Here is a 14,222-nt window from a genome sequence, read left to right on the forward strand (position 1 = left end):
CTCATGGAACATAATTTTATATATGTATGTATGTATATATATTTTTAGAGACAAGGTCTCACTTCGTCACCCAGGCTAGAGGGCAGCGGCACAATCATAGCTCACTGCAGCCTCGAACTCCCGGGCTCAAGCGATCCTCCTGCCTCAGCCTCCTGAATAGCTGGGACTATAGGCTGAGCCAACATGCCTGGCAGGAACATAGTTTTAGTGGGAGACAATGGACAATATATACAACAAGAAATCAATAAGGGAAATTCCAGAGAGTGCCAAGATGATACATTTGGGGAGATGTGATTGAGTGACAAGGGGGTAGAGGGCTAATTTAGATTGAGAGGTGGTCAGAGAAGTATGGTCTGTGGAGGTGACATGTGAGCCGCACCCTGAGGATGTGAAGAAGCCAGCTGCGGACCACTGTGGGAGAAGAGCACTCCAGGGAGAGGGAACTGCGAGTGCAAAGGCCCTGAGGCAGGAATACTTTGTTAGTAATAGAGCAGACTTCAGTTCCAGTGTTCCTTCACCACAGGAGGCCCTCTCTCAAGGCCCTCTCTAGGAGAGAGGCTCCTTTGGTGTCCTGGACCTCCCTCAAGCTCAGTCCCTAAGGTGCCAACTTATTTAGGAAGGCGGCAGCTCTCTGAGGCAGTGGGTCCCCCTCCCAGGAGACCTGTGGCTATACCGGATCTGAGTGGCCTCAGTCCTGTCTGGCAGGGTGTGAGCAGACATCTCCCTGCCGTCTCTCTCCAGGCTCCAGCCCTGGCCCCAAATCTCCATGGCAACCCCTAGACACAATCCTGATCCAAAGGAGGAAGATCTGGAACGGGGAGCACAAAGATCACAGCGAAGAGACCAGAGGAGCTGGTGCACTTGCCTCCCCTGCTCCTGTGTCCTGCCAGCCTCCCGCACCCCAGTCTCCCCAGAGACCCCAAACTGAAGATTCTGCCCCGTTGCTGGGCACAGCAGAGCCTGGATGGAGGCTCGTCTTCCGCAGCTGCCCCAAAGGCTGCTCCTCCTGGGGGCAGCTGCCCTGACTGTGTCTGCTCTGGAGACAGGTGAGTGCGAGGGGGCTCAGCTGGGGCACCCCAGAGACTCGGGCCCCCACCACCCTTAGAGACTGTGTTTCCCTAATCAGCAGTCACCCTGATAGGCTGGGACCTTTTAGTTGGAGGAGGCTGGGAAAATCTTTGGAAGGCTGGAGCTCCATGTCGCCCAGAAGCAGGGATCTGGGGGTGGGCCGGACAGCCCTTGGGTCCTAACAGTGGAAAATACCGAGGGCTTTGGAGTCAGACTACCCTGCGTTCGCACACTCGCTCGGCCACTTCCTACATTTGTACGCTTGAGATTGTCATTTCAGCTCTCTAAGTCTCAGTTTCTTCAGTAAAGTGAGATAATAATAGGCCCGTGCCCCTAAAGAGACAATTATTATTGTGCATACAAGATGAGATAGACCACGCAAGACACTTAGGCAGTGCCTGGCACATAAAAGGTGCCCAATTCAGTCACCCTGTAAACCCCACCGCTGCCCCATGTGTCTCCAGGGTGGGCTCTGGCTTTAGTAGCTCTATGCAAGTACAGGAAAATGCTCCCACATCCCGAGGCCTGGTGACGGATTTCTTCTCCAAAGACCCACATTCTGGCTGGTCCCCAAGCACCCACTGGTGCCCCTGCCTTGCCCAGAAAACCTGCCTCCTCTTCACTCTCTGTCCTTACGAAGATCAGAGCTGGTTTGGGCACTTACACTTTATCGTATTCAATCCTCACGACAACCTTGTATCACTGAGGATGTTTTGGGCTATCAGTAACAAATACCAAACTAAACAGGGCTTAAACCATAAGGACATTTATTATTTCACTGAAGAAGAGTGGCCACAGGTGATTCCAGAGATGGTTAATTCAGCAGCTCAACTGTGTCAGTGTTTCTCTGTGATTCTCGTGACCTGCTCTCTGGATGGCCGCGGAAGCTCTGGATGTCTCATCCTCAGTCACAGCTTTTGAGAGCAGGAAGAAAAGCAGCTTCCTCATCACACAGCTCTCCACACACCCCTCCTTTTTTTGTTTTTTAATCAGGGAGGAAAACCTTTCCCAGGAACTTCCAGCAGACCTCTTGTTAAGTCTCATCGGCCTGATCCACTGGGTCACATACCAACCCCTAAACGTGGCAAATAAAATCAGGATTACAAGGCTTGATTCTTTTAGCAAGAAGAAGCAGGGGATGGCTGCTGGGTGGGCAGGCACCCAAATGTGTCTACTCCATCCTTGAGTAGGATGGTAGTAGCTAACACTTCTCAAACACCCATTAAATGCCAGGCACTGTCCTATATGGCCTGTGCACACACATGTCTACGATGCTTTATTTGCAATTCTAAAATACAAAGAGCTCTGAAAAACAAAATGTGTTCTTAATTAATTTATTGGTAGGGTTTGGCACCAATTTATTGGTAGACAGGTTTGGGATCTCGCCTCGTCGCTCCAACGTCCGTCCTTTTCGCCGCAGCCGACCTGGTGGCCCTGTGCGGGCAGACGTGGCAGGGGGACGGGCTGCTGCTGCGCTCGCACTCTGAGTCGCGCAGATTCTACTTCGTGGCTCCGGACACCGACTGCCGGCTCTGGGTGCAGGCCGCGGCGCCCGGCGACAGGATCCGCTTCCAGTTCCGCTTCTTCCTGGTCTACAGCCTGACCCCAGCGTCTCCCGTGTCCCCAGCTCCCAGCGCCTCCTCCCCGGCGCCGGCGGACCCATGCGCCCCCGGCTCCTTCCTGCAGTTCTACGAGGGCTCGCCGGGGGCGCCCCGGGCCCTGGGGGCCCCTGTCTGCGGCCTGACCATCCCCGCCCCGGTGGCATCCTCCGGACCCTTCCTAGGCCTGCGCCTGGTCACGAGAGGCCGCCAGCCCCGCGTGGACTTCGTGGGCGAAGTCACCTCTTTCCGGTCGGGTGAGTTTGGGCTGAGGGCCAGGACGGGGCCACAGTGGGGGGCAGCACGGGGGCTGCTGCCGCAGGGGAATGGCCCCCGACACGGGGAGCGCGGGAAGTGGAGGGGCTGGGGCCTACTGAGTAGAGGAGGTGGTGACCGCTGGAGGCTCCCAGTAAGGGACAGATATTCCAGACCCAAAGAGCCAACCCCATAAATCTGGCTCCCGTGCATGTGTGCACCAGACTGCCCCATCAGCCCCTGGTGTATACACACTCACACACGTGCACACCTCACAGTGACAGCCACACGCTCACACACAAGGCACATCCACATGACCCGCCACCTTGTACACACATCCCCCCCACACTCACTGCCTCTCGCACACTGCACACGCATGCACAATTCACATCACTTACGCCTCAGGCCCACACAATGCCACCTCGCACACTTACACACACTCACGCACTCTCACGTTCACAAGGGCCCCTCTGTCCCAGCTCCGCCCTTCAGATATCTGCAGAAGGGCATGGCTAGGGCTCTGGTGACTGGAAGTAACAGAAACCCTCTTAGCGAGGAGGGGGGACCTCTTGGGACTGAAATGAATCATACTCGAGTATTAAGCGTTGCCTTTGGCCCTTTGCTGCCGGATCTCATCTGTGCCACAGCAGCTCTGCCGGGGCGGTGTTCTCATCCCAGTATTTGCAGATGGGGGAACACGCTCAGAGGGGCGAAGCGCCCAAGGCCTCCCTGCTCACAAGCAAAGCAGCTGGGCGTTCATGCCGGTGTGTGTCCTTCAGCTGAAACTGAGTTCAAGGCTTTAGCCCCAGCAGGTTCCCCTAGAACTGGAGTCACTTGCTGGTGTCACAGCAGAGGCTGTCTCCAGTGACGGCAAGCAGATGAGCTGCCAAGGTTCAGAAGATTCCAAAACCATGGAGAAGCTTTATCGTGAGCCCTGGCAAAATATCCAGCCTGGAGAATCAAACATGGGATTGTGAGCACTTTAAGGCAAGAACATGGGGTCTCTGAGAGCCACCACACGTTCACCGAGAACTAGACCTTGGCGTAGCAGGCCCTGGCCAGCCCTTTAGCACTGAGCTGGTCAGAGAGCTTCCATTCCAGCCACCTTGTCTCCTTAGTCAAGTCCCACCTTTCTCCTTCCCTGGAATAAATAGTTCGTGGTCTGAATTTTGGATTTTAGACTCTTGTTCTCTTCTCTATGAGTGTCTATGGCTCTGGAATAAACTATATAAAATTTGTACCCTAAATCATTGAGGCCATAGCTGATGGCGCCTGGGGTCCCCCTCTCCGGGTGCTGTAGGCTGTAGCATGCCAGGTTCCTATTATGTTGCTTTTTAAACACTCTCACCAGCTGATTAGAAATCACCACCTCCCTTCCTCCCGTCCTTCCTCCCTCTTCCCTGTTCTGTGGCTTTGCCCTCCTATGGGGTGCAACTGTCAGCCGGGGAGGCCGAGAATTTTGCAGCTGCTCTGTGTTTAGCAGGAATGGGCTCCAAAAAGAAGGTGGCAGTGGCGAAGCCCTCTTGCAGCTCTGGCTTCCTTAGATCCTTCTGAATGAGGGAAGGTTCATTGCACGTCTTTGGGCCACACGCAGTCCCAGTCACTCACACCTGCAGGCACAGCCTGCCTGCTCGTGCACACACGTAGGACTTTCCATATGTTACCGTGCTACTGTCTGTGTTTTCTCTCTCATGGACTTCACTCTCACACCTACACACCTTTTATTCTTTTTTAGAGATGGAGTCTCACTCTGTTGCCCAGGCCGGAGTGCAGTGGAGCCATCATAGCTCACTGCGGCCTTGAACTTCTGGGCTCAAGCGATCTTCCCACCTCAGCCTCCTGAGTAGCTGGGACTACAGGTGTGCGCCACCACACCCAGCTGAGTTTTAAGGGAGTCTTGCTGTGTTTCCCAGGCTGGTCTCAAACTCCTGGGCTCTAGTGATCCTCTCACCTCAGCCTCCCAAGTAGCTGGGACTACGGGTGTGTGCCATGGCACCCGGCCACCTACACACCCTCTATATATTATTCACTTTCATTTGCAAATGACAGAAACCAACCAAACTCAAGTTGCCTTCAGCCAAAGGAGAATTTGAGGGGAAACCTCCAATAGCTGGAATATTGAGTTATTTGTTCAGATATAGCTGGATCCAGAAGTTCAAGTAATGTCCCCTGGGCTCTGTCTCGTTGTTCTCTCTCTTTGCATTGTGTGGATCTGATTGGCTTCCATCTCAGGCAGCTGCTGTTTTTACTTGGCAGCCAGGTGACCCTGAAGCTCCAAGTTCATAATCACCCTTACAGCTCCAATCTCATGAAACAGAGAGCAAGCATCATTTCTGATGGCTGTAGCGAAAGTGCTGGTGAAAAATCTGATTAGTTGTGTGAGTCACGTGTCCGTTCCCACGGCAGGGAAATGGAATACCCTGATTGGCCAGGCCTAAGTCCCATGTCCGCCTCTGAGCCTGGTGTGGGTCATTCCCACCTGAACTAGCTTTTCTCCACAGCACGGGATGCTGGGTGAGCCAGCTTGTCTGCCGCGCCCTGTGTGCTGAGTCGTACAATTCTCCCACCTGGTGTATTCATTCATTTAATCAGTGTTGAGCACCTGCTATGCGCCAGGTGCTGTTCTAGGCTTTAGGAATACAGCAATGAACGAGAGAAATGCCTGCGCTCTTGGAGCTGACATTCTGGTAGAGAGACAAACCATAAACAAATAATCAAGTAAATCCATGCTCTGTGGATGGTGGCGGGTGCTGTAGAGGGACCCATGTCAGGGTACGGAGGGTGGGAGGGCCGGGGGAGGGGTGGTGTGGGGAAGGCCTAAGGATAAAGTAACAGCTGAGTGGAGATCCGAAGGGAGCAAGCCATGCAGTTCCCTGGGGAAGAGAGTTCCGGGTGGAGTGGAGGGCAAGTGCAAAGCCAAGAGCAAGTGTTTGCTGGAAGTGTTCAGGTTTGCTGGGATACCGTAGAGTGTGCGAGCGCACACATGTGCACACACACTCACACCCCCTGTGTGCCACAAGGTTTAGGCGCACGGGCTCCAGCACCAGCCTGCCTGGGACTTAGATATAAGCTGTGTGGCCTTAGTCGAGTGACCTAACCTCCCTGTGCTTCAGTCTTCTTATCTCTAAAATGGAGCTACTAATGACAGTACTTACCCTATCGGGTTACTGTGAGGACTAAATGGGCCAGTTTAGAACCATGCCTGGCACAGAACAGGAACTCAGTAACTGTTAGTCACCATCCCCCCTCCCCTCCTCTTCCTCCTCCTCTTCCTCCTCATGATAGGACCCTTCCTGCCCAGGAGACATTCACCCATATTCTTGTCTCCATGCACATGGTAACAGCTCTCTCCCACCCCACTCCCACGTTCTGTCACTGTAGGGCCACACGCCCTGCTGTGTCATGGGCCTGATCCAGGATCCTCATGTCAGGCTTCCCTCCTCCCCCAGGACCTTGTGGTGCCTACTTCCGCTGTCGGAATGGCAGGTGCATCCCTCCGAGCCTGGTGTGTGATCACTGGGGCATGGAGAACTGCGGTGACGGAAGTGACCAGAGCTCCCGGCCACCAGCTGACTGCGGAGGTCAGTGACCAGGGAGGCCTGGGCCCTGCTGAGCAGCCAGGAGGGAAGCCTGGTCCCCACGCCCCTTCCCTGCAGCAGGGCCGCAGAGGGGAGGTGGGAGGCAGGGGCACAGCAGGAGAGAGGAAGGCGGTGTGAGGGTCAGAGCAGTTAGCTAGAACGATGCTAGCGATCATCTAATCCAGCTGTTTCAAAATGACGGTTTAGTAGCAGACACTTTTCCTAAATGGGACCTGGCAGAGGCCCAAGACCTAGAAAGGGGAGATCTTCTGCTTAGCTGGACGTGGGGACCTCCGGCCCTGGCTGACTGATGTCTCTCTGAGGGCTCCGAGTGTCACCCTCAAGACATACCTTGAAAGCCATCAATCCAGTCTGACTCCCACATTTTACAAATGGGGAAACCAAGGTTTAGAGAGAAGAAATGGTGGGGGACCAGAATAGATCACCCGGGAATAATCTTCCTGGAGATCTAGAGGTGTTTCACCCACCCACTCGTCCCCAGTCAGGAGTGGGATGGAGGCAGGGCTACCACATACAGTCGAACGGGTCGTTCACTGCAAAAAAACACCTAGCTGAGGTGAAACCCAGTTTCTCAGGACCCCACACACTTACCTCCCCAAGGCCCTGCTCAGCCTCCTTGGCAGTTGCTGGTTACTTCCCTGACATTCTGTGCTTTGCCCCACCGGGTCCAGGTCCTGTGTCCCCTTCTCCTCCATCCTGGCTCTTTCCTTCCCTTGGTGGTGTTATTTATAGGATATGGCCGGCTGGACTCGTCCCTGAGCTCTAGTCACATAACCGCCTCCATGCTCGATGTCTCCACGTGGATGTGTAGCCAGCATCTCCAGCTGAACTCGCCTCAGTCAGGACTTCTGACCCCCAGCCCTGCCCCCACCTCGCTCCTCTCACCGAGCGGCACCTTCACGTTCCAGTCGCTCAGTCCCCAGACTGTTCAGTCACTCTTGGCTCCTTCCTTTTTCTCAGCCCATAACCAAGCCGCCAACAAGTCCTCTGAAAGCTCTCCAGTCCCTGACCCTTCTCACAGCTGATCTGCTGTCACCAGGTCTGAGCCGCCACCGGCTTTCATCCAGAGTGTTGTAACGGCACCTGAACCGGTGTCCTTCCTTCTGACCTTGGCCCTCGAGACCGCAGTCTTCCCACAGAAGCCCAGAGAAGCCTTCTTTTTTTCCTTTCCTTTCAATAAACTACTTTTTAGAGCAGTTTTAGATTTACAAAACAACTGAGAAGATAGTACAGAAAATTCTCCTATACCCAGCACTCGATTTCACTTATTTATTATTTATTTTTGAGACAGGGCTCCATTCTGTCTCCCAGGCTGGAGTGCAGTGGCACGATCATAGCTCACTGCAGCCTCGAACTCCTGGGCTCCAGTGATCCTCCTGCCTCAGCCTCCTGAGTAGCTGGGACTACAAGTGTGCACTCCAACGCCTAGCTAATTTTTTTATTTAAAAATTTTTTTGTAGAGGCGGGGTCTCTTTTGCTGAGACCCAGGCTGGTCTCAAACTCCTGGCCTCAAGCTATCCTCCTGCCTTGGTCTCCCAAAGTGCTGGGATTACAGGCATGAGCCACAGTGCCCAGCTAATTTTTTTATTTAAAAATTTTTTTTGTAGAGGCGGGGTCTCTTTTGCTGAGACCCAGGCTGGTCTCAAACTCCTGGCCTCAAGTTATCCTCCTGCCTTGGTCTCCCAAAGTGCTGGGATTACAGGCATGAGCCACAGTGCCCAGCCTGGATTTGGATTTGGTTTTGTGTCTCTTTAGGCTCCACTTGGCAGGGGCAGTTTCTCAGGACTTCCTTGTTTTTGATGACCTTGGTGGTTTTGAGGGGTACCGCTCCGGCAGTTTGTAGGATGAATCCCCCCTATTGGTTCGTCTGGTATTTTTCTCATGATGAGGCTGTGGTCACAGGTTATGGGAAGTGCCGCTTTCATCACATCATCTCCAAGGTACACACGACACGATCCACAACTGTTGATGTTGACCTTGACCACCTGGCTAAGGCCGTGCGTGTCAGGTTCTCCACTGCTATTTTCTGCCCCTATTTCCATACTGTTCTCTTTGGAAGTCACTATGTGCAGCCCACACTTGAGTGGGGAGTTATGAGTTCCGCTTTCCTGCCAAAGGAGCCTTTTAAAACATTAAATCAGATCATCACTCCTGTGCTCAAACCCTCCGCTGACTCATCTCACTCAGAAAGTGAAGCCTTCCAGGGGCCACGGGTCATGCGTGATCGGGCCCCGCCCCTTCTGGCCCCGCCCCCTCCACCCGCCCTGGACCCCTCTGCACTGGCCCCTCGCGGGACCTTCCACACTCCAGCCTTGTCCTGCCTACTGGCCTCTGCACTGGCTACTTCTGCCACCTGTAAGCCTTTTCTTCAGGGATCTGCTGCTCATTCCTTTGCCTCCAGGCAGGTCTCTGCTTAACTATGGGTCTAAGTTCTTTCCTGACCCCTTTGTATAGCAATGGCAACCCTGTGTCCACCTGCAGATGAATGGGAACACAAAGTGTGGTCTATCCACACAATGGAATATTATTCAGCCTTGAAAAGGAAGGACATTCTGACACAAGTGACCACATGGATGAACCCTGAGGACGTGCTAAGTGAAATAAATACTGTATGATTCCACTTATATGAGGTACCAGAGTAGCCAAAATCACAGAGGCAGAGAATAGAACTCTGGCCCCGAGGGGCTGGGGAGAGGAGGTCTGGAGAGTGATTGTTTAATGGACATGGAGTTTCAGTTTGGGAAGGTAAAGTTCTGGAGATGGATGGTGGTGATGGTTACACAACATGTGAACGTACTTAGTGCCACTGAGTTGTACACTAGGCGCGGTTAAAATGCTATGTGTACAGCTATAACTGCTATGTATATTTTACCACGACAAGAAAATAGTGAGCCTGCCCCAGCCAACATGCCCTGTCCCCTTCCCCTGTGTGAGTTCTCTCTATAGCCCCTGTCTGCATTTGACCTACGCTGTGTTAATGTGATTTTTTTTTTTTTTTTTGAGACAGAGTCTCGCTTTTGTTGCCCGGGCTAGAGTGAGTGCCGTGGCGTCAGCCTAGCTCACAGCAACCTCAAACTCCTGGGCTCAAGCGATCCTCCTGCCTCAGCCTCCCGAGTAGCTGGGACTACAGGCATGCGCCACCATGCCCGGCTAATTTTTTCTATATGTTTTTAGTTGTCTAATTAATTTCTTTCTATTTTTAGTAAAGACGGGGTCTCGCTCTTGCTCAGGCTGGTCTTGAACTCCTGAGCTCAAACAATCCGCCCGCCTCGGCCTCCCAGAGAGCTAGGATTACAGGCGTGAGCCACCGCGCCCGGCCTGTTAATGTGTTTTGTGTCTCCCCATGCTAAACTGGCGGTTCCACGAAGACCTTTTTGTCTATTTTGCTCACTGTTGTCTCCCCCAATCGCTAGAGCAACGTCTGAGGTATAGGAGATGCTCGAGAAAGACTAGTCAGATGAATGGAAGAATGAACCTGTCCATGCCTCAGTTTCCTTACCTGTCAAACAGGATGATACACCTGACCTTTCAGAGTTGTAAACCGTAAGTGAAACACCGTAGGGAAAGGGCCCAGCACGGAGCGTGGTGCTCGGTGCACAGCAAATGCTCAAGGCACGTGCATCTCCTTCCTTGAGAAGCAGCTCACCCATGAACCCCGAGCCCTGGAGCGAGACCGTGCGAGCTCAAGTCCTCCCCTGTCACTTCCAGCTGTGTGACCTTGGCCAGTGACTTAACCTCTCTGCAAAATGGAAATACTAACAGTGACAAACTCAGAGAAGTCTTGTGAGGATTAAATACAACACAGAAGTGCCCCAGAAAGGGCAGCCCTGTGTGTGTTCTGTTCTTTCCCGCTGCAGGTCCCTCTCTGGGGCCCAGCCAGACTGGCAGTACAGACGCTGGTGCCTCCAAGCCCCCGACTCTCTTCCTGCCTCTCGGATCTGCCGGCCCCCTCTGGACTGCAGCTGAGAGCAGCCCCGCCGCAGGCGGGAACCCAGCGCGACAGAACGCAACTCTAGAAGGTAGATGGCTCTTGGTTACAACCCGCTCCTGCTCTTCCCACCAAACCACACTTGTCCCTCTCCAGGTGATGGGTACGGGGGCAGCAGGCCCAGGCTGAGGCCTGAGTGGACCCTCTTTTCCCGCAGGCCCCCAGTTCCGGGGGGTGGCAGTGGCCTCCTTGCTGCTCCTGGCCTCTGCCGGCCTCCTCATGGGCTTCCTCTGGTGCTGCTGCTCCCCGGGCCGGCTGGCCTGGCAACGGCAACCTGGTGCCCACGACCTCCGCCTCAGCTGCAGTGCAGCTTGCACCACCTGCTACATGCATCCCGGCCAGGTCGCCCCTGGGGGGCTGCAGCCAAGTGGACCAACTTTCCAGGATCAGGGAGGCCACCCCTAGAAAGGCTGCGTGCATCGGAGCAAGGAGGCTCTGGGGTCTGATGGAGCCTGGGTTCTAATCGCCAGTTGGCTGTCTGACCTTGGACAGGTCACCTAACTCTCTGAGACTTGGTCTGCCCCTCTGGAAAATAGGACGATTCCTGCCCCACAGGGTCATTGAGGGCCACAGGAGGTAACTTGCACACAGTAAGCCCTACAGCTTGGGTGGCGGCTGGCGCTGGGCTGGACCAGGAAATGGCAGGACCTCCATGCCCAGGGCAAGCAGTGGGGGCCTTGCTAACCTAAGGCCGCCTTGCTTCACTTCCAGCCCCACTTTGCCCCACCCTGCCCCACCCTGCCCCACCTGAAAGCTCCACTGGGTCAAGCCCTAGTCAAAGACACAGGAGACCCCTGGCGGGGATAGCACCGTTTATTAAGAAAAATCAAGACAAAGACCACAGGAGGGTCCCTTCTAGGACACAGAGGCCAGGCGTCCCAACCCCACAGTCTGGGGGCCGCTGGGAGGAGGGCACTTACCCCCCAGGGCGTCCTCAGGCTCCCACAGATGGGGCAGGGCTGTCTTATCCCCTCCTAACCCTCCCAGTCTGAGTCCTGGCTCCCCCCACCCAAGGCACTAACTCTTCCTGACGGCCAACAGCTCCCCCGCGAGTCCCCTGGGCCTTCACTTCCAGATGAGTGGGGGATGTGGCCTGGTGTGGGCAGGGAGACCCTCTCAGTGCCGGGCTCTGCCTATAGCAGCTCCTGTAGAGTTGGGGTGGGGTTTCCCTTGCAGCCCCTCAGGGAGGGGCCCTGGCTGTGTGTTGGGGGGGGCGGGAATGCAGGCCAGGAGGGCGCAGGGGAAGGAGGGAGGAGGCTGCCAGGGGCAGTGGCCCGGCTGGCTGTGTCGGGGGGCTGGGACATGGGCTGGTAGGGCTAGGGGGTCGCCTGCCCAGGGGTGAGCTGCCTTTTGCTCCACAGCTGGCACTAAAGAGAATTCCCAGCCCAGAGAGGGTGGCGAAGGCTCCTGCGACATCCCGTCTCAGGTAGCTGGTGAGGCACAAGGCTGTGGCCGAGGTGGGCCCTCACAGGAACGAGGACTGCCCACGGGCTGCAGAAGTGGGCAGTCCGGCTCTGCCTTGGGGGGCCCCATCCGGGAGGGGGAGTGGGGGCAGTTCTGGGCCTATGCAGCCACCGTGCCTGATCCCTAGTCCTGGTGGCCTTCCGCGGCACCCACTCCCATCCAACCTGCCCTGCCTGTCAGCCCTGTGGCTCTGCCCAGCTGTGTGTGTGTGTGGGGGTGGCGCGCCCACCTCCAGTCCAGCCCAGGGCGGTAGCAGCAAAGCGTGGCATTGCCTCAGTTTCTTACAAAAATTCATAATAATAATATTAATAATAATATACTCGACATTGTCGGGCTGGGGCGCTGCCCGGGAGTCCGTGTGGGGCCGGCGGATGCCTAAGAGGGGCAGGGGTGTGTGTTGGCCCCTGCCTGGGCGCGGTGCTGCAGGTCCAGGGGCTGCGGGGGTGGGGCGCCGGGCCTGGCCGAGTGCAGCACCAGATTCTTGATGCAGCCTGTGACGCCCGAGGAGAACCTGCCCCCGGTCAGCGTGGCCACGTCGGGGGCTCCGCCTGCAGGGAGAGGAGAGGAGAAAGACTGTGGGCTCGGGAACCCCCAGGGGTGAGCATGGCCCATGGGAGTGAGGAGGGGCTCTGGGCCCACACGGAGGCCCGTGCCCAGGACTTACCGATGTAGATGCTGCCCTTGGCGTTGACTGCCACGTTGGGGCCTGGGGCCTGGCCACTGACCAGCTCCTCACCGTCAACCTGGATGGAGCCTCTCCGGCCCTCCCTGCAGCGGGACTGGGTCAGGCCCTTTACCACAGACGCCCCCGTCCTCTCCCCCCCACAAGAGAGTCCCACCCTTTCGGCACTGAGAGTCCAGACAGAGAAGTCCGCCTCCGGCTCCCTGAGCTTTCTTCATGCCCTGGCCCCGCCCCACCCCATGAGAGATCCAGCCCCACAAAAACAGCTTCCTCGGCCCCTGCCCACGTTGCTTCCCCCCAGGGGGCTCGCCCGCCCCCACCCTGTGGAGCTCTGTCCGGCCTGGAAATCTGTGCTCTGCCTAGGGTGGTCTCCCCCTCCCCCAGCTTCAAGTTCTGTCTCCCAGAGCTCCATGCCTGCCTCCCTGCATGGGGTGGCATCCTGCCCCGCTCCAGAATCTTGGGCCCAGCTGGCTCCCTTACCGCAGTGCTGTCACCCGGTGCCACTCGCCATCATTTATGGGGTCCTCAGAGACAAGGCGGGCCTCCCCACTACCCAGCTCGTAGCTGCAGTCACATAAGCCCAAGAGAGTGTGAGCTGGGGCAGGCCTGGAGTGGGGTGGGGAGCTGGGAGGCAGGGAAGGGAGGGGAGGGGCCAGGTGCCAGGACCCACCTGAAGACAAGATGCCCATCCTGAAGCCCAAGGCTGATGAAGTCCTTGCCTCGGCCGGCCTCTCCCACTTCCTGCCAGGGAAGCACAGGGTCTCTGGGCTCCCCAGCCTGGAGAGCTGAGGCCCCCTAAGGCCTGTGGCCTCCGTCTTCCTCTCTCCCCACCAACCTGGCCACCAGGAGACCAGCTTCCTGCCTCAGGATCCCTGAGACCCCAGGCCGCATGCCCACACTCACCACGCCCTGCCAGAGCAGGAGGCCGCTGGCCGTGCTGGTCTGAACCTCCAGCTCAATGGTCTCCGGCACCTCGGGCAGGCTGTGGGGGAGGAGTGGATGAGGGACAGAAGTCCCAGATTCTGGTCCTCCCCACTGAGCCCACAGGCTCTCCCAACACCTGTCTCACCTCCTGGAGAAGATGCGGCCAGGGAAGGCCAGGAAGCCATCGTCATGGAAATAGGCGCCGTACTGCCCAGGGGCATCTGCAGGAGAAGGAAGGGGAGGGACACCTGCTCACCTGCATCAGGTGTCAGTCCCCAGTCAGTTCCCTGGACCCCCACCTCCACTCCAGCACGTACGACTACCCGGGGCTCTGACCCCGGACACCCAAGGGGGCTGTGGACAGAATTCAGGGGCCTGCGAACTGTGTGGGAAACATTGTAACTTTATTTCCACTCACTTCTCACTGACAGTTAGCAGTTCCTTTAATTATAGACGCAGGCTACAAACCAAAGTAGTAGTGCCAGGACCTGTGACTTTGTCACTAATATCTGCTTATCACATTACAGCAGCTGCAAATATTTCAAAATATCATGTACACTTGTTATTATTTTGAAGTTGCAGTAGCTTATGAAGAGCACCACTAGATCTTGCTATTTAACGTGTTAATAAATAAGCACATGTTA

General features: G+C 55.9%; 2 protein-coding genes across 2 annotated transcripts in view; one reads left to right on the plus strand and one right to left on the minus strand.

Moving 5' to 3' along the window:
* The first annotated feature begins 964 nt into the window (after positions 1-964).
* Positions 965-12,099, plus strand: LDLRAD2 (low density lipoprotein receptor class A domain containing 2). Its single transcript, XM_012650859.1, has 6 exons — positions 965-1,046; positions 2,489-2,923; positions 6,371-6,502; positions 10,378-10,539; positions 10,666-10,785; positions 11,870-12,099. Exons 1-6 carry the CDS (start codon positions 965-967, stop codon positions 12,097-12,099), a joined length of 1,161 nt encoding a protein of 386 aa, XP_012506313.1.
* HSPG2 (heparan sulfate proteoglycan 2) overlaps positions 11,304-14,222 on the minus strand; it is a 68,096-nt gene continuing 65,177 nt past the window's right edge. Inside the window, exons 93-98 of the mRNA XM_012650860.1 lie at positions 13,724-13,799; positions 13,558-13,636; positions 13,325-13,395; positions 13,135-13,218; positions 12,637-12,740; positions 11,304-12,520 (exon numbers count right to left, since the gene is read on the minus strand). Of these exons, the coding sequence (XP_012506314.1) occupies positions 12,348-12,520; positions 12,637-12,740; positions 13,135-13,218; positions 13,325-13,395; positions 13,558-13,636; positions 13,724-13,799 (587 nt within the window). The 3' untranslated portion in view covers positions 11,304-12,347. The remainder of the gene's footprint in view (positions 12,521-12,636; positions 12,741-13,134; positions 13,219-13,324; positions 13,396-13,557; positions 13,637-13,723; positions 13,800-14,222) is intronic.

The sequence above is a fragment of the Propithecus coquereli genome, unplaced genomic scaffold, assembly GCF_000956105.1.
Source record: "Propithecus coquereli isolate 6110/MARCELLA unplaced genomic scaffold, Pcoq_1.0 Scaffold341, whole genome shotgun sequence".
Taxonomy (NCBI): Eukaryota; Metazoa; Chordata; class Mammalia; order Primates; family Indriidae; genus Propithecus; species Propithecus coquereli.